This window comes from Heptranchias perlo, chromosome 6 (genome assembly GCF_035084215.1).
Source record: "Heptranchias perlo isolate sHepPer1 chromosome 6, sHepPer1.hap1, whole genome shotgun sequence".
Taxonomy (NCBI): Eukaryota; Metazoa; Chordata; class Chondrichthyes; order Hexanchiformes; family Hexanchidae; genus Heptranchias; species Heptranchias perlo.
In genome coordinates this window covers 75,146,402-75,168,745 of record NC_090330.1, presented here as the reverse complement: position 1 = coordinate 75,168,745, position 22,344 = coordinate 75,146,402, and the positions used below count along the sequence as shown (strand labels likewise).

At 42.5% G+C, this 22,344-nt stretch overlaps 1 protein-coding gene across 1 annotated transcript in view; it reads left to right on the top strand.

Moving 5' to 3' along the window:
• The first annotated feature begins 1,116 nt into the window (after positions 1-1,116).
• The window catches only part of LOC137323063 (insulin receptor substrate 2-like), a 44,655-nt gene continuing 23,427 nt past the window's right edge, over positions 1,117-22,344 (top strand). The window contains exon 1 of the mRNA XM_067986462.1: positions 1,117-4,512. Within this exon, the coding sequence (XP_067842563.1) occupies positions 1,296-4,512 (3,217 nt within the window). The 5' untranslated portion in view covers positions 1,117-1,295. The remainder of the gene's footprint in view (positions 4,513-22,344) is intronic.

Here is a 22,344-nt window from a genome sequence, read left to right as displayed (position 1 = left end):
GACAGCTCACCGGCTGGTAAACAACCTGCGAGGCTCCTGGTTTGCTAAGTAAACGACGTCAGTAACTTTACTCCAACGCCTCACTGTCGAAATTAATCTCCGCCCCTTTTCCCACATTAAAACAATAATCCCTTGCATTTTGCTAGGGGAGTCGGGCTTGTTTTAAATTATATTTTATTTAGTCATAACTATATCTATATTAAGCGGGTAGGTAAGTCAAAACAACAACCAACAAAAAAAACCTGCACAAATTGTGTCTAACAACTCGGAGTATTAAACGCTGCCTTTTCATTGCTGCAGAGACGTGTTCCCAATGGCACAGCGGGTGTCGGAGTACAGCACAATACAAACTGAACCCAAGAAAACACTGCACTTCCAGACCCTGCTTTAAATGTGGGAAAATGTGCGCGTTCAACCCTACCTCGTGCAGGTTTCTCAAATGGGGGATATAGAAATATCCGTACACTGGTAATAGAGTGGGCAAGTTGTAACTTTGTTGTGAGTACTCTAATGTTTCCCTGCAGGAGGCTTATTTGGGTGTGATGAAAGTGCACCGCCCGCGTCCTGCTCTGCGCTTGCAGCTATGGTAACGCTATTGATCTCCAGCTCAGCCTGTCGCATTGGTGATAAACAAGGAGCTCCCTGTCTCACAATGGCAACTAACTTTAAGGTAGTTGAGCTCACTTCCAGTTATTTCTTTCACAGCACCTTTACGTCTTATGTTCACATATAATCCCAATAATAAAAATATAAAGAGTGGAGAAACCCTGACTGGCCTTTGTATCTCTGGAAACACGTGCATATTGATCTCTTTTTACATAAGTGCACAATGATTTTTTTCAATTTAAAAGGGACTATTTATAGAAAAAAAATACCACCCAGCGACTCCACAACTAGCCGCCTTCTACTACCTTAAGGCCAGGAGGCGGAGGGCAGCTGAAACTCCGGGGTCTGGGGGTTGAGAGGCGGCTTGTAATTGGCGGCTCTCGCTGTCAGATTACGGACCTGAGCAATGGCAAAGGCTGTTGGATGGGTTTTCGCCAGGGACTCGCCTCCTCCCTCCTCTCCTCTCCTCTCTCGCCCCGCCCGCCACCTTCTTTGCTTTGCTAAAAGCTGGCGTGTGTAGGGACGTCACATGTTGTTTTGCTCTTCAGCCAGTCTATATGTGTGTGGTGTGTGTTATTTACTGCTAACACTTCCACTCTGGTACATTGGGAAGCAGAAACGAGGGGGAGGAGCAGAAGAAAAGAAGCAAAATATATATTATTATTGGAGGATTTTCCCCCTCTTAAAGAATGGCAAGTCCGCCAATACTAAAAGGGGGTTTAGGAGGATACCTCTGCCCCGCTAAGGTGAAGAAATGCGGCTACTTGAAGAAGCAGAAACATGGACACAAGAGGTTCTTCGTGCTGAAGGAGCGGAGCGGGGACTGCCCGGCCAGGCTGGAGTACTACGAGAACGAGAAGAAGTGGAGGAACAAGTCGTCGGCGAAGAGGGTCATCCCTTTGGAGTACTGCCTGAACATCAACAAGAGAGCGGACGCCAAGCACAAATACCTCATCGCCCTCTACACTAAGGACGAGTACTTCGCTGTGGCGGCGGACAGCGAGCAGGAGCAGGAGAGCTGGTTCAGCGCCCTCACGGACCTGCTGAACGAAGACAAATTGGTGCCCGAATCGTCCTCGCTATCGCTGCAGCGAGAGGAGGTCAATTACGGTTTGATCACCCCCGCCTCTGCGGTTTACAAGGAAGTGTGGCAGGTCAACCTGAAGCCTAAAGGCTTGGGGCAAGCCAAAAACCTCACCGGCTTTTACATGCTGTGCCTTTCCAGTAAGAGCATGGGCTTCGTGAAACTCAATTCCGAAGTCCCCTCTGTTAGCTTGCAACTGATGAACATCAGGAGGTGTGGACACTCGGAGAATTTCTTCTTCATTGAAGTGGGCAGGTCGGCATCTACCGGTCCCGGGGAGCTGTGGATGCAGGTGGATGACTCGGTGGTAGCTCAGCACATCCACGAAACCATCCTGGAAGCTATGAAAGCCATGAAAGAGTTGTGTGAATTCCGGCCCAGGAGCAAGAGTCAATCCTCAGGTTCGAATCCCATCACTGTGCCCACCAGGAGGCACCTGAATAACCTGCCTCCCAGTCAGACCGGGCTTCAGAGGAGATCGCGGACTGACAGCGTCGTGACCCCTTCGCCAGCCAATAAAATCACATTGTGTCGCATGAGGACAGCCAGCGAAGGTGATAGCTCCATGTGCAGACCAGAATCTGTCACTGGCAGCCCCATCAGCCCCGGTATGGTGAGGACGCACTTCAGCCGTTCAAATACTATGTCTAGAAATTCAAGAGTGATTCAGCACAATTCTCTTCACCATAGCCGATCGATGTCAATGCCAATGTCCCATTCCCCCCCATCTGCCACAAGTCCGGTGAGTTTGTCATCTAGTAGCGGGCACGGGTCTGCTTCGGACACTATACCTCGGCCATCCAGTGGCAGTGCATCCGTTTCAGGCTCCCCGAGTGATGGTGGGTTTATTTCCTTTGATGAGTACGGTTCTAGTCCCGGGGACCTAAGGCAATATGTGGGGAACAGAAGTAACACACCAGAGTCCCTTACTGACACACCACCTGTTCGAGAGGGCAACGAATTGTATGGGTATATGTTAATGGAAAGACATTCCAGTGGCCAGTGTAACCGCAGCTGTTATCGGACGGCTAGGGATGAAAGTACAGAATTGGAGAAGGGCTACAGGAAAAGAACTTACTCCTTAACTACTCCATGCCGACAGAGAGCAACATCACAGGTTTCTTCAGTTTCGTTAGATGAATATACCTTAATGAAAGCTACCTGCATGGGCACCTCAGGGCGCCTGTCATATGCTGCCTCTCCCAAAGTAGCCCACAATCCTTATCCAGAAGATTATTGTGACATTGAAATAGGGTCTCAAAAGAGCTCTGGATGTAGTAATCTTGGTGATGATGGTTACATGCCAATGACTCCTGGAGTAGCACCTGCACCTAACAAAAGTGACAATTATATGCCAATGAGCCCCAAAAGTGTTTCTGCCCCTAAACAAATAATTAATCCACGATCGCATTCCCAAGTGAATATAAATGAATACAAGAATATTTCTCCTACAGAGAGCTGCTCGCCAGATACAAATGGATACATGAGAATGTGGTGCGGGTCAAAGCTATCGGTAGAGAGTTCCGACGGAAAGTTCACCAATGATGAATATATGAATATGTCTCCCGTTGACCGCTGTGCATCAGTTACTCCTCCAGACTACTTCTTTAACCCTGTAAGTGATGAACTTCCCAAGCCCAGCTACTCCTTTTACTCATTACCCCGATCTTATAAACCTCAATGTCAGAAGAACGGAGAAAATGATCACTACATTCTGATGAATTCGCCGGCTAGTGTAATTCTCGAAGAGCCAATGTTTAATATAAAGTCTAGCACATCTTGTGTAGTCAGTCGTGCAGCACATACACCAGTGAGGCAAAGTCGGAATGACTGTTTTGTGTATAGAGGAAGAGCTATGAGACCCACCAGATTGTCTCTGGACATGCTAAGAGCCAACATATTACCAAGTACAAATGAGCATCCTTTACCACCTGAACCGAAAAGCCCAGGAGAATATATTAATATAGATTTCAGTAACAAAATTGTGTATTCCCCAACTTCTGTGTCACTAGAAAGTTCTTTACCTTCCCTGGACTCTGGTAATGTTCAGAGAAGGTCGCCGGTGTCTGATTACATGAACCTCGATCTCAACTCGCAGTCACCAAAGAGTGGAATTGTTCCTGTCGGTTCCTTTGATGCAGTAACCAGTTCGCCAGTGTCATGCTCCAGTAGAAGTCAACCAACTGACATTTACTTAAAAGGTCAGGTTGGGACATCCTGCCTCTCTAACCCTTTAGAAGATGAGACTGATTATACAGAAATGGCATTTGGAATTGCCACGACACCTCTGCCACCAGTTTCACCAAAACATGAAAGTACCCAAGTGGCTAGCCCTACCATAGGTGTGAAAAGACTTTCTCTGATTGATCAGATGCCTGGGGTGGAGGTCTTCATGCTTCCGAGTCCACCATTAGATCCCAATCGGGGTGCTAAAGTAATCCGCGCCGATCCCCAGGGACGGAGGCGACATAGTTCAGAGACATTCTCTTCCACAACGACTGTCACACCTGTTTCGCCTTCATTTGCTCACGATCCCAAGAGGCACAGTTCTGCTTCGTTTGAAAATGTTTCTCTCAGAAAGAATGACGAAGCTGAAGATGAACAAGGGAGCCCGATGTGCCGCAAAACCTCCACTGGTTTCCAGAACGGGCTGAACTACATTGCCTTAGATTTAATGGATGACGATTTGACGAGATGCGAGAAAATAGCACGATGTCGATCAACACCTCAGCCCAAAGGAAGTATTAATGGTATAGATGCTAGCATGTATGCCAGCATAGACTTTGTGTCAAAGAATTTTGACCAAGCTGCTGCTGTTGAAGGTTTGTCGAGTGTATATTTTTATCTTTTAAGGTGTTATTTATTTTTGAAGTATTTACCACTATAGCTTTAAATGTATTAGTAATTGGGAGGAACTATTTTAGATTTTTATGGACAGCCAGTTCCATTTTGCAAACCTTCCCAATGATTTTTGATTATAGATCAGGGATCTTGGAAAGTAGGATTTGGAACTTAGAGCTGTTTGGTTATTTCTGTGGTATTTTATTTAGAAGGGTTAAATGCACGCCTGACACCTGTCCCCCAAAAAAGCCAATTGAACTCTTGTATTGCTGGACTGACTGGAAGCTCTTTGTAATTTTATTGCAGTTGATTCTCAGAGGTGAGGGATACATACTGGATACTATGTCATATGTCAAATACTATGTAAAAGTCTTTCTCGAATTGGTCTCTCTCTATTTATTTAGATTTTCAATATTTGATTTTAGTTTTGTTTATTTACAAAAAAAAAGCTGTAGCATTGTATATTGAGCATAAATCTCCTTCAGCTTGTTACAATTACAGAGTGGTGTGGGCTGGTGCTTTTTATAAAGTGTTAACTGTGTAACTTATCAGGGAATAGAGTTCAAAATACGAGGGGCAAAAAACAAAAATCAGAGATGGAATGCTTGCTTTGGATTTACCCAGCCAAGATTCATTCTCACCTGTTTAGAATTTACGCACAGGCTCAATTGAAGTTGGGAGGGGGCGGGTGGCGAGGAGGAGGAGGAGGAGGAAGAAAGTTTTGAGTTTCATCTTGAAATCATTAATGAGAGCAGTCATGGTAATGGAATGTGCAGTAAATGCAAAGTGCAGCTATAATAATGCAAAATATGAACCCTAGTTTAGGTTTGTGACTTGTTTGTTGTAAAATTCACATATGAATATTTGTTGATAGTCTGTATTTTTCTCCAGGACATGTAGGGTCTGAAGCATGAGTTTAGTAAATTGAAAATGATTGCTTCCATCACAGCATTGATTTTCGTCTGTTTTGAGATTTTTGGTTGTTCTGTTTAGTCAAACTGAAACCAAAAGCTGAATTAGCAGGTGTTCTTTTGGGCTTATTTCTAAACGAGGAGGCTACAATGTCAGCTGAGTTTCACAGCAGTTGTTCAGCTGTATTAGGGAAGAGCTGAAATGGATCCTAGATACATAGATACACAATTGTAGTTGTAATTGAGAAGATAACTGTGTCCAGCTAGACGTCCTGAGTGTTTCAACATTTTAGTACTGTACCAGGATATTCCACATGCTTTTTATTATGTTACATTTCATGCTGCTTTTTCTTGACGTGTATGTCTTAAGCAGTATAAGTGATCTAAGAACATAAGATTTGTGAGATTAACTGCTGTGTAATGTTTCCGACTTCTGCAGAAATCTATGCGTCGATCACTTTGGTCACTTTGAGACAAAAGCACATAGCCGCTGATGAATATACTTTTTGAAAGCAGTTTAATTTGGTTCACAGCAAGTTAAGTAATCGCTGGGTTATCTTGGTATGGTCACCACGCACAGTACCATGAGCACTTCTGATCAGGCTGTTCATATCCAGAACACCGGTGACATTATTGCGATTTTTAAAAAAAACAGTGAAATGTCTTTAGTTTGTTAGTGGACTAGTTGGCGCAGGTATTAGATGAAAAGAAAGTCACCCAACAAGCTGAGTCTTGTTCAGTATGATGTCAGTATGTTATTGCAAGATTCCCATAACATATTTAATCAGGAAGTTGTGTTATTTTATATGGCGGTTGAATTGATCTGGGTGCCTGATTAGTCACTGGAGTGATCTGTTGTAAAATTGGATCGGCACCACCCTAATAAAAAGGCACCACATTCTGTTCATTCATGTTAAATAGCACGTTTGGATGCCAAAAGGCATTGAAAAATGTAGCTTGTTTGTAACTGGTAGTCTAGCACTAGCTGCCAGCCTGTCTGTGATTTATTTATTTTATTAGCTGCTTTTGCTAGGGGCAACGGGAAAGCTGCTCATTTCTGTATGTGGCACTAGTTGGTGTGTTTTTCCAGAGTCGTTGAAATGTACACAGTGAGAAATTGACTCTTTTTAGGGGGATGAATGTGAGAAATGGATTGTAGCGTGGACATTGATGGATTGGAGTCGAGACACTTTCTGTAGCTAAGGCTTTTTTGTTGGTCTGTTAATCTGCTAAAAACTAAATGTACAAAGCACGGGAAATGTATGCATAAATTCCAGGGCAGAGTGCTTAATAATTTGTTCACTAAAGGTTCCTGAGAGTATTAGTAAAGTACAAAAGATGGTAACCGGACGAGTACTCCGAAGTGGATTTCATTCAGCTTTATTTAGATACACAATCATATATAAAGACCGGAGAATTAAATCACCTCCTCCCCCCAAAAAGTTATTCATTTCACAATGGTAGCTCCTCTGACTCTAGCCTCTCATACATCCCCCTTCCTTCGCCCCCCCCCCCCCTTGCCCTCGCCCTCGCCCTGCCATTGGCAGCCATGTCTTCAGCCACCACACTCTGCAATTCCTTGCCTGAACCCCTCCGCCTCGCCTCCTCCTTTGACAGCCTCATTAAAACCCACTTCTTTGACCCAGCTTTTGACCCCCTCTCCCTTGGCTCAGCATCCATTCTCTGATTATGCCTCTATGAAGCACCTTGGGATGTTTTTCTACATTAAAGGCACTATATAAAGGCCAGTTGTTGTTGAAAAGAATGTTTTAACTCTTCAATTTACAACACTTCTGGAAAATTAGATTTTGATTTAATACTGACTGGCATTGTTCGTGGTTAGGAAATGGATTTCAGAAGCTATTAATTTATGGTCTAAAAACACTTTTGTTTACATGAAAGCTTTCACAGCTAAAATAGTCCAAACGATTATAAAAAAAATGGATTTGTTATATTTTTTTTAAAAAGCAAGTGAACTATAAATAGAAAGAATTTCATCAGTGACAGTACAAAGCTTGCAAACATGGCAATCTCACTGCTTTCAGCACGGGGTGCATTTAGACTGCAAGTGTTGGCGCACGTCCGGAGTCAAGTTCTGTCGTGACCCCAGAGTGAAGCCGAATCAAGAGTCCTTGCAGCGGGTAGACTCTCGATGCTTCAGTTTGACTGCATGGAGTGTAAATCCAGTGAGGTGTCAAATCTAGTTTAGAAAGTGCTCAGGACCACCCAGGCAGTCTTTAAACCCACCTTACCTAAATTTAAATGTATGGAGAGCAGGGATTTCCCCCTTCCTCCAGCTCTTGACACTTACACTTCCAGCTGTTGGAATGTATGTACCCACACAGGCACAGAGCTCTCTCCTAAACAGGACGGTTAAAAGTTCCAGGTGGGCAACGTAAGCTGGCAACTGCCTGGGTAGAACCCAATCCCAGTCCACCAGATGCAGAGTCACTTGGGAATTCTGATGCCAAACAAGACAATTAATTCTGGCCGTCCAAGGCACCCAGAAGGATATACTGAGCGGATTCTCGGAGGACCCGCCCATACTGAAAGTCCAAGGAGCCTGCCCTGGAACAGATTAAAATCCCATTGCTCAGCTCTCTTGCATATTTAAAAAAAAGGCTGGCCTTTGGAAGAGAAGAAAAGGCTGGCATACAGGGAGATGGGGGTGGTCACAAGGTCAAATGCACAGCTTACAAAGGCCTGTAACTAACTTACCCAACTGTGAAAAACTCGGAAATAATATATATTCCCACATTAGTGATAAAATATTTCACCCATTTTTTTCAGACACAAATAGCCCAGTCTGAACTGGAATGGATTCTAATCCTCCTTCTGGAATTTCCCCCTAACGAGGCCCCTAGTGTTTGATGTTTAAAAATCTTCAGGTTCTCGGACCCCACAACCCACAAAGGAATCAATACCATCAATCCTCTCTGTACAGCAACTACTCAGTAATTTAAAGCCACTGCTCCATTCCAGTCCACTCAGCATCTCCCCTTCTTTCAATAGTGTCGATTCGCTGAATTAAGAAGTTTTCCCGGCCCTTTGTTCATGCATTTTGTTGCTGCTTCAGAAATGCTTAACTCAGTGGGTATTCACACCGGGCAGCCTGGTACCGGAAAGGCCCTTTCTGAGGTGGACAGAAGGAACACAGCAGTTGGTCTCAGTGCCCCTGGGCTGGGAATGGTAGCCTGAGTTTGTACTTCTGAATATTATCCAGTAACTTGGCTCTGCTGAAAAAGTGCCAGCATATGGATATCAGGTGGGGACAGGACCAGGGTTGGCTGTGTGATACTGTCAAAGAAATTCCCCATGCACTCTATGTCTAGGCTCACACATGAAGAACAGCCTCCTGCGTGAAGCACTGAGTGGCTGTTGATGCCTTTTGGAACTACACCTCAGCACAAGGAGAGCAGCAAAAGTATGCAGCTGAGGCCATTCAAATCACTCTGCTGTCAACCAGCAGTAGCCAGTTTGACGGAGAAAAATGAATGGAAAGCAACATCGTGAAAATGAGCTTGGGAAACTTCTCGTTGAGGAAGAAGAAAAGAAAGTGACATAATAATGTGTTTTAACACATTTTATGCAATTTCTTTATGTGCTTCCAAACAATTGTGGGAAAAAAGGCTTTTTAATGAAAATTGTACCCCTTTATGTTAAAGAAAGAAAGGGCTTGTATGTAATATAGTGCATTTCACATCCCTGGCATGTCCCAAAGTGTTTCACTGCCAATAAATGACTTTACAACAATGATGGTATAAAAAGAATGGAGTGTTAAACCATTAAATATCATTTTTATAGTTGATGATTGAGCAGTCTCTCTGTAACTCATGACTATAGTACTTGTGAGCTGTTGGGTCTTCCAGTCACTTAAAATATATCTAGACAGAATAGATAGAGAGAAACTGTTCCTACTGGCGAAAAGGTCAAGAACCAGAGGACATTGATTTAAGGTGATTGGCAAAAGAACCAAAGGTGACATGAGGAAAAACTTTTTTGCACAGCGAGTGGTTAGGATCTGGAATGCACTGCCCGAGGGGGTGGTGGAGGCAGATTCAATCATGGCCTTCAAAAGAGAACTGGATAAGTAGTTGAAAGGAAAAAATTTGCAGGGCTATAGGGATAGGGCAGGGGAGTGGGACTAGCTCGATTGCTCTTGCACAGAGCCGGTGCGGACTCGATGGGCCGACTGGCCTCCTTTGCTGTAACCTTTCTATGATTCTATTCTATATCAATACTTTAACACGGCTTATCCTCGGTGACTCAGCTTATTGCACGGCCATTGCACCACGCCACAGAGTGAAGAGAGATCACAGGTTGAATTTCCTGCTCAGCTAACTTTGTGATCTCTGCTGCGTTGGTGTATGAGCAAACTGGGTGCTTCCCATTTTGCTGCTCTTCTAAGCCTACCTGGGAACAGATCATCTGCCTATTTTGTGTGGCCCAGGCCAAAGAAAAAAAAAGGAAGTAAATAATTGGGTGAGGAGGAAGCATTTGTCTTCTGTGTGGGTATGAATTAAATGTGTGGTCACAGGAGAATTAAAGTTTAAAAAAAACTTATATTCCTACACTGTGACTTACCACACATTCCCTTTCATCACTCTACCTATAAAGTTTTACATTTACATTATATATAAGATACAACCTTATTTTGTAGTATATTCTGGGGTTTATTTAAAAGCAGAATACTGATGGGGAAGGGTGCGTGTGTGTCTGTTTCTACTTGTGAGGCTGGCTGCAATGACTGTATTAAGGAAAGTGCAAAGGGGCTCTGACCTGAAGAAAACTGGCTAATGGATAAATGGAGCTCTGCTCACTGACTCTGCTAGCCACTTATTACAGTTTCTTTGGAAAAGATGCTAAAAGTGAACATTTCCTCCAGTCATTAACAATAGGAACACCCATCCATTAGCTGGATATTTGGACAGTTTTAATTTGGTCATATTCTATGCTTTCATCCTAAGCTTATGCTAACAATGAAGGGTTAACATTGATATATCATTCTCGGAGACCAGTTACCAGTCTTGGGAGTCTGTGAGTCCATGTCCTGCTTTGGCATATAGTGTTTAGAAGGTAGTACTGTGATGTATCCTATACCTAGTGTTGATTTCAATTACTTTAGTAGATAATTGCATGGGCAGTATTAACTAATTGATGCAAAAATTACTAATTGGAATTCTTTCACCTCTGGCATTTTTCTGATGGAAATTAATTTTGCCTTTTAATTTGGATCATTAGTGTGACGTTATGAGTGGGTTGCAGCTAGTATCAGCAGAGTTCCTTGATAAATAGTTACTAATGAGGTAGAAGGCTATAAAAATGGCTTGCTAAGAAGCTTCACTCTTTTAATGAGACATTGTCCTAGTTTAACTATTGAACTTCAACATGGCTCTGGTTGACTTAATAACTTCTTGACCCCTCTAGTGAGGGCAGACATTCTGTTACTCTGTTCCTACCACAACAGGATAGTACCAGTAAAAATATGCCCTGGTTTACTCCATTCATTAAATGCTCTGCCTTATGCCTTTGGCAATCAGGAAAATGCTAATGCTACAATGATGGTTGTCATTATGGGTATCACAGGGCTCAGGTGTGGTGGAAAATGTGCTTCTTGAGAAGTTCAGGACTTGTTTGTTTCCATAAAGTGCAGTCTGCCGTGAGGGAACCAGATTGGCTGCAGGCTGGGAGGAAAACACCATTATGTGGTGAGTTGCTGTTGTATAGCGTCAGACTAAAGAGCTGTATTACGATTAGTTAATCGAAGGACTGTTTTCTCAATTGTTTTTTAATTCATTATGTTCTGTGGCTACTGTTTCAATCACCCCTTGGGTTTGTGTGCAATTGCAATACACGTAATTCAAACCAAATACTGTAGGAATTTAATACACTGAAGCCTTCAAACCTGATGGCGGAAGTAAATAAAAAGGATTCTACCCAAAATGTTATGATGATGAACCTGCAGTATATTTCCAGCATTTTGTGTTTTTATTTGAACTATTTAAACATTCATTTATATATTTCCTCCGATGTATCACTAATTATTTCAGCAATTCACCATCAATTTGAACCCACTCACTCTCAAAAGTTGTGCACGTACCTCGATATGTACATGTATTTTGCGGGTGTTTAAATGCTGCAGTTGGTTTCATGTCTGTAACTCACTATGGGCAGTGATTAAAATACTTTACAAAAACAAGTGAGTCAGCTGCTTGCCAGTTGTCAGGTACTCAGTTTCCTGACTGGAATGCAGACTGTTCGTCCAAAGGTTGAGCTGCTCACTTGTTTTTTGACCTACAGAGTTAGGCAATGGATGTTTTTGAAATGAGAAGGTTATCATTCTGGAGGTTAAAGTAAGGTTTTGGTTGGTGCACTCTGTCCCATAAATATCACAGACATAGTTTGAACATTCCTATTTGAGGGAAGGGGTCGCTTGGTTGAATGCATTTTCTCCTTCAATGCTAAGATTGTAATTTAATTTAAAACAAAAAGAGAATTTCTCTTCTGGCAAATTATTGCTACCATGATCCCTTTAAAATAAAGTTTGAGAATTAATGTAGCATTTCTGCATTAAACTATTTCAATATTTTAAAAAAAGACTATTGTCTTGAGAATACTTTTAGAATGAAATACTGTTATCATGCACATTTCCAATTCTATGTTCTGAGCTGCCAAAATTCTACAATATGGTTTATGTAGTTGTACAATCAAAATGTTTCTTTTTTCCCACTCCAGAGATTTCAGTACATAATCTAGGCTGACACTCCAGTGCAGTATCGAGGGAGTGCTGTGCTGTCAGAGGTGCTGCCTTTACGATGAGATGTTAAACCACCTGTTTTGCACCCCTGCTGAATATGAATTTCATCCCCAATGTATCACTTTTTTAAGTGTGTGCAGTCTGTTCAGATTCACCCTGTAGCTTAAAAGAGGGGTTGTGTGAGAGCAAAACTAACAAAGGACATCATCCAAGTGGTTTTGTTGAGGGTGAGTTAGGATCAGTTGATAGCTGGAGAAAATACCCAGTTCAGGAAGAAATATGTAAGAGGTTAAAAAGTGAATTAGTGTTGAAAAGGGAGAATGCAACCTGATCAATGCTTCTTGTACTGTCATAAAGTTATCTTAACACAGCGAGCAAATAGATAAATTGTGCAGAGGGCCAATTATAACTCCCCTCCGCCTAGCAGGTGCGGGTGGGGGTTAAGATGGCGATTGAGGGAGATTTTACGCCACGTTTCTTTCCCCTCCACCCCCCCCCCCTACCATTTTTACTTGCCTGACTTCAGGCATGGGAAGGCCACCCATCCCAGAGGAGTGAGCCTAATTTAAATGGCAGCGTTGCCTCCGCTTCGGCCCCCAAATTAAAATTGGCCCTCAGGTCTTTTGTTTAGTTCTGGATTATTAATACAGTTTGATGGCTTTACAGTGACACCAGGGCTGTATTTACAGGAAAACAATGTTGTGTTTACATGCAGCGAGGGCAATAAACAGAATCTGAGCAGCGGCAACCAAGCGTTCAATTCTAACCATGTCCTGGTGAGTTCTCCCCACTGACCTAAAACTGGGTACAAAAGAGTCACAGCACACAGACAAAGTCATGGTGCATTTATTCTGCAGCCAGCCATCTGGGTTCAGTGGCTGCAGCGTAGGTGCCAGCCAGGCACAGCTCGCTTGTGTTGTCTGGCTGCAATTGGAATTGAGCCTCCCAGTATACACTTATATAGCCAGAGCTCTGCTCCCAGCCGTTTATAAACGTTTGAAGGCCTCATGGTCAAGGGCTTCCGGCCTGTCTAAGTATTTAACTCCAGGGGTACTCAGGGGGTCGAGAGACCCACCAGTGCATTTTCTAAACCAGATTTGACATCACACTGGATCTATAAAGCTTTTCAGTGATGCTGAAGTTACAATCTAAATGCAGGACTAAGGCAAATAAGGGCACTTTGATAACTGTAAATAATTTTTGTAGAACACATTAGTACAAAGGTTTAGGTATGCTTCAATTTGGAACTGACTGATTCCAACTGTGCACATTCTTTTGCTTTCATCTCTCAGTGGGTAGTTTTCTTGTGGATTCTAAGTAAAATTGATTTGTGTTTTTAACACTTGCGTGTTTTGGAGCTCCCAAGCATTTATTCAACAGTGACATCAGGATTTTTTACAAGAAGAGAACACTCGTAACAGCAGGGCAGAAATTTACGATAAGAATTGAAGGGGCCAGGGAAATTCTTTAACACGAGAGTGGGTAGAATCGGAATTCTCTGTCACAAACTCTTGTTAAAGGAAGCCAATTCAGTACTTTTGGAAGGGAATTAGGTAGTTGTTTGAAAAAATGAATATTAATGGTATGGGAATCCAGCAGGAGAGTGAGTTTAGATTTTGGGACATTAAACTGGCAGACTTGCTGCAGTACTTTTTTGATGCCATGATTTGAAATTAAGCAATTTCAAAAAAAAAACTGTTGCATGTTGACATTTTAACTAAAAAAAACTGTTTACTTTGTAAAACACTTTGAAACAGTAATGACATTGTTCTCCGTTTTTATTCTATGTGGAGTGAAAAGTTTCATTACTAATGAGATATTTAAGAAGCTTCTCGTGAGGAGAGAAAAGTACTTTCCTTTTTGCTGCCTGCAACGTATCGCTGTAAACTTGAGTTTTACCTCTTACGAAAACAATCCCTGTTCTCTAGGGTTGTTTCATAATTGTTAACAAAGGTTTGTTTTGTGTTGTTTAACTTGCCACAGGGCTTGGCTCAGTGGTAGCACTCTTGCCTCTGAGTCAGAAGGTTTTAGGTTCAAACTCAATGACAGACTTGAACACATATTCCAGGCTGACACTTCAGTGCAGTACCATCTTTCGGATGATATGTTAAAGTGAGGCCCCATCAGGTGCATATAGAGGAACCCATGCCGCTGTTTGCAGAGAGCAGGGAGTTCTGGTGTCCTGGCCAATGTTCCTTCCCCAACCTATCTGAAAAAGCAGATCACCTGGGCACTCGTTCGTTGGCTGTTTGTGTGCAAATTGGCTGCTATGTTTGACTGTAACAATAGTGAGCTTTTGGCTGTGAAACACTTTGGGACGTGCTGAGGACACGATTAGGTGCTATATAAAAGCAGGAGGTTTTGCAGGCCGATGAGGGGCCACATTTTTTGAAACTACCCCTGATAGTTTTTTCTAATTCGTCAGTCAACTATCTGCTGACAAATAGAAAGCATTCCTGTTATGTTTAATTAATGGACCCTGGCAGACATTCTTTGTGATGGTAACCATGGGTCACGTCAGTAGAGTATCCACTAGTAATGTTTGCTCTCTGTTTATACATCGATCCTGGATTTGTTCAGTTTTGTTTTTTCAGCCCGAAACAAATACTCGATGCAAATTATCTTTTTATTTTTTGAAGTGAAAAGTCTGTAAACACTATCCCCATCGTCCCTGATGATACAGCAATGGTCTGCTGCTTGCCCCACATTATTTTACTGGCTCCTTTCTGCTGAAGTGGATGCAGGCAGCATTTCCTGTGGAACCCTGGAACTATTAAATGAACCAGTAGGAGGCACAAACTATCTAACTAGGATTATTGTCAGAGTAAATGAACAGCACACCCTGTACTTGATTCGACATTAACGTCTCCCATTAATTGCGCTGTCATTATATATTGACAATAAACCAGTTTGCACAAGTTGCTTTTATCATTCTTGATTTGTTCGGTCTTGGTTCATGTGAGATACAAAGAGGTTAGCTTCAAATTCTAATTCTACCCTAAAATGAGGTAGGATTAGAAGTTTGTGCTGCCGCCCTTCCAGCCGCATCAGTTAGCTCGCTTATTTGATCAGGCTCCAGTTCCTCTGGGTTGTCTGTATCGTCAACATGAGGCTGCTGGCTCAAACCCGCATGGTGCCCTCTTTACAGTTTCAACCTTTCCCCCACATAAATAACCGGCTGGAAGATATTTAGAAAACTAGGCTGGGGTTTCAGCATCTGCTCTCACCAGCCTATGAATTTTCTGCCCTTTAATGGGCAATCAAGTCCGATCTATTTTCCTTTTGCTGTATGGAAAACACCAGTATTAGGGTGGAGGACAAACTTGTACTGTTTCTGGCATGGAACCTGGTGACATTTGGGCAGTCGACCTCCCCAAGAATATCTCAGATGTTTACGCACTTTAAGCAGTAATGGTTTTTTCCCCCAACAACAACAACTACTCATTTATATAGCACCTTTTAACATAGCAAAACACTCTATGGTGCTTTACAGGAGCATTATCAAACAAAATTTGACACCGAGCCATATAAGGAGAAAATAGGACAGGTGACCAAAAACTTGATCAAAGAGGTAGGTTTTAAGGAGGAGAGAGCTGGAGAGGTTTAGGGAGGGAATTCCAGAGCTTAGGGCCTAGGCAGCTGGAGGCATGTCCGCCAAATGGTGGAGCGATTTAAAATTGGGGATGCGCAAGAGGCAAGAATTGGAGGAGCGCAAAGATCTCTGAGGATTGTAGGGCTGGGGGAGGTTACAGAGATAGGGAGGGGTGAGGCCATGGGGGGATTTAAAATCAAGGATGAGAGTTTTAAAATCGAGGTGTTCCCGGAACGGAAACCAATGTAGATCAACGGGCACAGGGTTGATAGGTGAATGGGACTTGGTGCGAGTTAGGATACAGGCAGCAGAGTTTTGGATGCGCTCAAGTTTATGGAGGATGGAAGATGGGAGGCCGGCTAGGAGAGCATTGGAATGGTCAAGTCTAGAGTTAACAAAGGCATGCATGAGGGTTTCAGCAGCAGTTGAACTGAGGCAGGGGCGGAGACGGGGCGATATTATGGAGGTGGAAGTAGGGGGTCTTGGTGATGGAGCGGATGTGTGGTCAGAAGCTCATCTCAGGGTCAAATAGCATGCCAAGATTGCGAACGGTCTGGTTCAGCCTCGAGCTGTGGCCAGGGAGAAGGATGGAGTCAGTGGCTAGGGAACGGAGTTTGTGGCAGGGACCGAAGACAATGGCTCCGATCTTCCCAATATTTAGATGGAGGAAATTTTTGCTCATCGGTCAAGCAGTGTGACAAATGAGAAACAGTGGAAGGGTCGAGAGAGTTGGTGGTGAGGTAAAGTTGGGTGTCATCAGCATACATATGGAACCTGACATTGTGTTTCCGGATGATGTCACCGAGGGGCAGCACATAGATGAGAAATGGGAGGGGGCCAAGGATAGATCCTGGGGGACTCCAGAGTTAACGATGCGGGAGCGGAGAGAGAAGCCATTGCAGGTGATTCTGTGGCTATGACTGGATAGATAATAATGGAACCAGGTGAGTGCAGTCTTAGGAGGGAATGTGCGTCTTGCCGCAAAAAGCGGAGGGTATGACCATCTCCTTTCATGAACTGCCAACAGGCATCGCTGAATTCCTCAGCTGTATAGATTTGTCATAGAGGTTGCTGTCTTCTCAGAGTGAGGTCTGCATGGGAATAGGAGATTGATATCCCCACCTTGGCTGTAGTTCTGTAGTGACCACCTAAGGTACGTGGAAACAAGAGGAGGCCCCTCAAACTTGTTTCACCATTCAATTAGATCATGGCTGATCAGTACCTCAACTCCATTTACCCGCCTTTCTCCATATCCCTTGTTGCACATAGAAAATTCATCAGCAACAACATTCCTCCGTCAGAACTGAAATGTTCCAGTTTAAAATCTACCCGGGTTCAGCTGAATTCTGGCACGTGTCAAACCTGGATGGTGACGTATATTGTAGATGCAAATAAAAATAAATCCCTTGTGTGTTATCCTCCAGAAGTCGTAGTTATTGTCATTGATAGCAGTCATGTTTGGAGGATGGATGCTGATGTCACAATGACTGACAATTGCTTGTTATTATGGAGGATATATAAAATGTTTAATTTGCCTCTGAGGCAGAATAATCTTGTCCTCTCCACAGTTATGGTTTCTAAGAGGGTGATTCCTTGGTTCAGGCAAAGGAAGCAGTGACACAGTATGCAAAAAAAGGAAGTTTTGTAATGTGAAGGATAGATTAAGCTTAAGCAAGGAAATGTGGGCCCCCTTCCTACTCTTTTTGGTCAAAGACAGTAATCATCCAAACATAAATTTGGTTTCAACACTCGGCATTCTGTCACAATTTTGTGGTTCGCTATTTCCACCAGATGTTGAAAGGAATATACGTATATAATTTATTATGACTTCTCATTTTGAATGTAACCAAACATGATACACAGAATTTGATAGTTTTAAACAAAAACTAATATCTGTGTGGTGATGGTTTTAGATTATCCACAGTTCTTTCCTTTGGGAAATCCTTTAAATCCAAATTAAAACCTCACCTACCGGAGGTGTAAAATTCCATGTTAATCCACTAACGTGCATTCCTGCTATATAAACCACTGCTCGCCGGAAATAATTACATCCTCCTGCTGTTACCTTCTTCAGTTCTAGTGCCTTAATCTGTATCATTGTGATATTACATTAAAATGTACTGTTTTGTGATTATGATGTACAAATTAGAGGTGTGTTTTTTATATTTTCATCAGAAAGTGCACAATCTGCCATGGATAGATTTGAAATTGTCAAATTCTTCATATGAAGTTATTGTCTAATTTAATTAAATTAGGCTCCTGCTCGAAGTTGAATGAACCGGTACTAAGTGTAATCATTTCTGTCACTTTGGATTCTTCACTTTTGCCACGTTTGCAATCATTTCAATTACTCAGGGAACCAGCCTCTTCTACTTTCATGATGCTGAATGTGGTTTCTCCTGTTTGGTGATTTTCTGGCGGTACTGATTTTGTGTGTGTGTGTGGTTTTCACAGTAGCGTGATTGTGTTACTCTAGCGGGGGAGGGGGCATTAGACTTGCTCTAGCCTCTCCCACAATCATTGCCGAACTCCTTCTCTTTCAACCCTTTGGTAACATCATTTGAAAATCTACACAGACAGCTAACATGCTCTGGATAGGTTTTTTTCCCCCTCTGATGTCCAATTACAGAAAAGCGCTCGCTTCAGAAGGCAGCTGCGGCAGGGCTGAAACCATATCTGAGTCATCTTGCAGTCCCCGCCTACTCCTCGAGCTGTGGGCTTGGCGTATAAAGGGGGAGGCTTTAATTCATTTAGAAGATAACAGCCTGCACTAGTGTTATGAAGAAGTAATAATGAATGGAACATGTGGCTATATTTAGGCACTGCGTCACTCTACTCAGGCAGACCATAAAAGGCTGAAGGGGAGAGAAAAAAAAAGTGTTACAGAGGGCAGACTTCTATTTTGTTGTTTAACTGAAGCACAATCTCTTCAGCATCTCTGCAGAATAAACACAGAACATTTCCTTCCCAGCAGATGGCAGTCCCAGGGCTGTGCACCTGCCATTACAAGCAAAGCATACTAGTAATCTACCCTCCATCACTGCTGACAATGGGCTAATGATTTCAGACCATCTGCCTTGCAATTCAAAGAAAACGGGAAAAGTGTTTGTCCTTCAGCTGAGAAATGACAACATTTGAAAGTCGTGGTGAAGAGGAGGATAGATTAAGGGCGAACTTTTAATAATGGGGCTGAAAGTTCTACACTTGGGTCTATCAGTGGTTTGCGCTTGTTTTCGGATACCTATAGTACATCAAGTTCATCAGTGTACTGCCATTTTTTTGCACCTAACATGACGTTTCCAATTGCATCAGTCCAAACAAGTGCAGGAGTATCCATCCAGTGTCTTGTGAAGATGTCACTCCTGGTTATTTGCTGTTTGCTTTTAGATTGCATTTTAGTCAGATTGGGATATATATATATATTAGGAGCAGGAGTCGGCCATTCGGCCCTCCGAGCCTGCTCCGCCATTCAATATGATCATGGCTGATCCTCTATCTCAATATCATATTCCTGCTCTCTTTCCCCATACCCCTTGATGCCTTTTGTGTCTAGAAATCTATCTAGCTCAATCTTAAATATATTCATTGACTTGGCCTCCACAGCCTTCTGTGGTAGAGAATTCCACAGGTTCACCACCCTCTGAGTGAAGAAATTTCTCCTCATCTCAGTCCTAAATGTCCAACCGCGTATTCTGAGACTGTGACCCCTCGTTCTGGACCCCCCAGCCAGGGGAAACATCCTCCCTGCATCCAGTCTGTTTAGCCCTGTCAGAATTTTATGTTTCAATGAGATCCCCTCTCATTCTTCTAAACTCGAGTGAATACAGGCCGAGTCGACCCAATCTCTCCTCATACGACAGTCCTGCCATCCCAGGAATCAGTCTGGTGAACCTTTGCTGCACTCCCTCTATGGCAAGTAAATCCTTCCTCAGATAAGGAGACCTAAACTGTACACAATACTCCAGGTGTGGTCTCACCAAGGCCCTGTATAACTGCAGTAAGATGTACATAATTAATAAAATATAATATATATAATACTTTAAGTCACGGGTTAAGAAATGATGATTTAGCCAGGTCAGGATGTACTTGCTGAAGATGAAACTATTCATTACGCATTAGGAAAGATTACATGACGTGGAGATTAGACACAATTTGAGCAGCCTGCTTTTGTTCTGTGGTCAGTGAAGGGAGGTACAGGGTTTTTGTGTGTTGCCAAAACAACAGTGGGACTTGCCATGACCCAGAGATTTCTGAGACGAGCGGGTCAACTCTAAAGACAGACGCCTTGTTATTGGACTGCTTTTCCCCTCACCCTGATCGATTTAGACAATTTGCTAAGTAACATGAATAGAAACAAGATTAAGGTCTAAGTATATTAATCAGCTAACTACGATTAACTAGGAACAGGATGATAGAATGTATCGGTGTTTCAAATGCATTGCCACACAGCAGTAGGATATAGGTTTGTTTCTGAAATTTCCCATATGGTGAGCTCTGATTGTACTGCTGGGAAGGCGAGTGGAGGAGGAAGAAAAGTGTAGAGGAGAAGGCAGACACTTTCTTGGAGGTTTGGGAGTGACCCTTAGCCACTCGTGAGAAGTTTCCAGTAATTAATTGAAGAAGTACACTGGTAGAGGGGCTGGGGCATGTCACCATCCCACTCTCGGATGGGACGTGGCATGGAGGGTATTTTTTAAAATTAAAAGCAGGAAGGGATTTCCTCAAGTTAAAATATTTGATTTTGTGGACGTTTGCATAGAATATCAAAAGTGAGGGGAATGATCTTTTCACGTGGATAAATAATGTATCAGCTAATAAGCTACTACATTACAGTGCTCCTATTACCATTGTGCAAACAGAAACAAATACCAGTTACGATCTTACATTTTATCTGCCCGAGACTTTGTTCATCTTTAGTCAGTGTTTGTAGGTTTTAACTGCAGTGTCGAAACGTTGATCGGCAACACCAATGAACAGAATCTTAATGCGCTCATGCTACATTCTTTACACAGCCCATTACTCATTTCTTTTAAACAGATTAATGCCTACGTTAAAACGGAGAGCTCAGGGATGGAATGAAGAGTTCAGACGTGAACTTTGCTTTCTGCCCCAGTATGTGTTCAAATTTTAATGACCGTAGAATAGCTAAATGAAAGTTGTCTGCACTTTTTAAAAGATTCTACTTCACAAAGCTATCACAGCCTCAATTAGTCAGTTCAGCTTCCATTTTAAAAGACTGTACCTCCCTGCTGTCATTCAAGCAGGTTTCAGAATGGTACGATTATTTACATCTGCACCAACACAAACGTGCAAGTAAAAGGTTTCAAACTTCAGTATGAGTCTGTGCGCTCTAATAAGTAGAGTGAATGGTACCAAAGCAGGTGATCTGCCACAAATTGAATTGCTGTCTCAAGGCAAAAAGATGACTTGGACTCCATAATGCAATATTCCAGGAGACCTCCCAATAAGCTTGTGTCTGTGATGTTTGTGAATTATGAGTTCTTTGAACTCTGAAAGGAATCTAGTAAGGTACCATTATTGGTACAGTGCTGTAAGTTCTTCATCAGTTACTACAAACCAAAATAAAACCTTACATGTGTGGTAAATATTGCTGATCCCTCCCCCCCCCCCCCCATTGGCTTGTACTGAATTGATGTCTGAGAATGAACCGACAAAACCAAAATAATTCCAGCACATCCTCACCATGGAGGCCATTGCTGTTAATACTCTGTAAATCCATGTAGTTGGATATAGTTATGGATTTTTAAAATTTCTAAAGCCTTTTCTCTTTAAACTGTAGTGGGCATGTGATAATTAGGTTAAATTACACAGATGCTGGTACGTTATTGGATTTATTTCCATTCCTTGTAGTTTGTTTTGCCTCTTTCCCTAACCTATCAATACTGACAACTGCCCTTTCTTGAATTGACACTCTGTTTTAAACAAATGATTAATTCTCATCATTGAGCTACCCGGTATAGGAATTTTGTGGTTCAGATGATAATCCGCAGGTGCCTGATAACCTGTGGCAGTGAAACAAAAAGCTGCTACTGCATTGGCAAAAAAATTGTCATCGTCCTGGCCATCCTTCAGCAAAATGTCAGAGCTGTGTGAAGTGTTAAATTCCTTTCTAAAAGTATAACAGCTTATCCTGAACCTCTCTACCTCCCTCTCGTCCTTTTAAGTCCCTCCTTAAAACCCACCTCTTTGACCAAGCTTTTGGTTACCTCCCTTAATATCTCCTTTATTTCTGATTACATGTAAATGCAAGTTATTGTTGTCATCATCACTGACATCATTTCACCATTCCACCTTGCCACAGGCCAACGGTGAAATGTTGATTAAAATTCTTTGGCAGTGGATAACATAAGGTGTGGCACTGATCGAGTTAACCAGGAAGTTATATTGTCTGGTGATGTAAAATGCCATCTGGCACTTGTGCAAATGAGGAATGTCAGTATTTAGCTGGGTACTTTTCCATGCTAGGTTTTCCAGTTAAACATATACACATAGAAAATAGGAGCAGAAGTAGGCTATTCGACCTTTCAAGCCT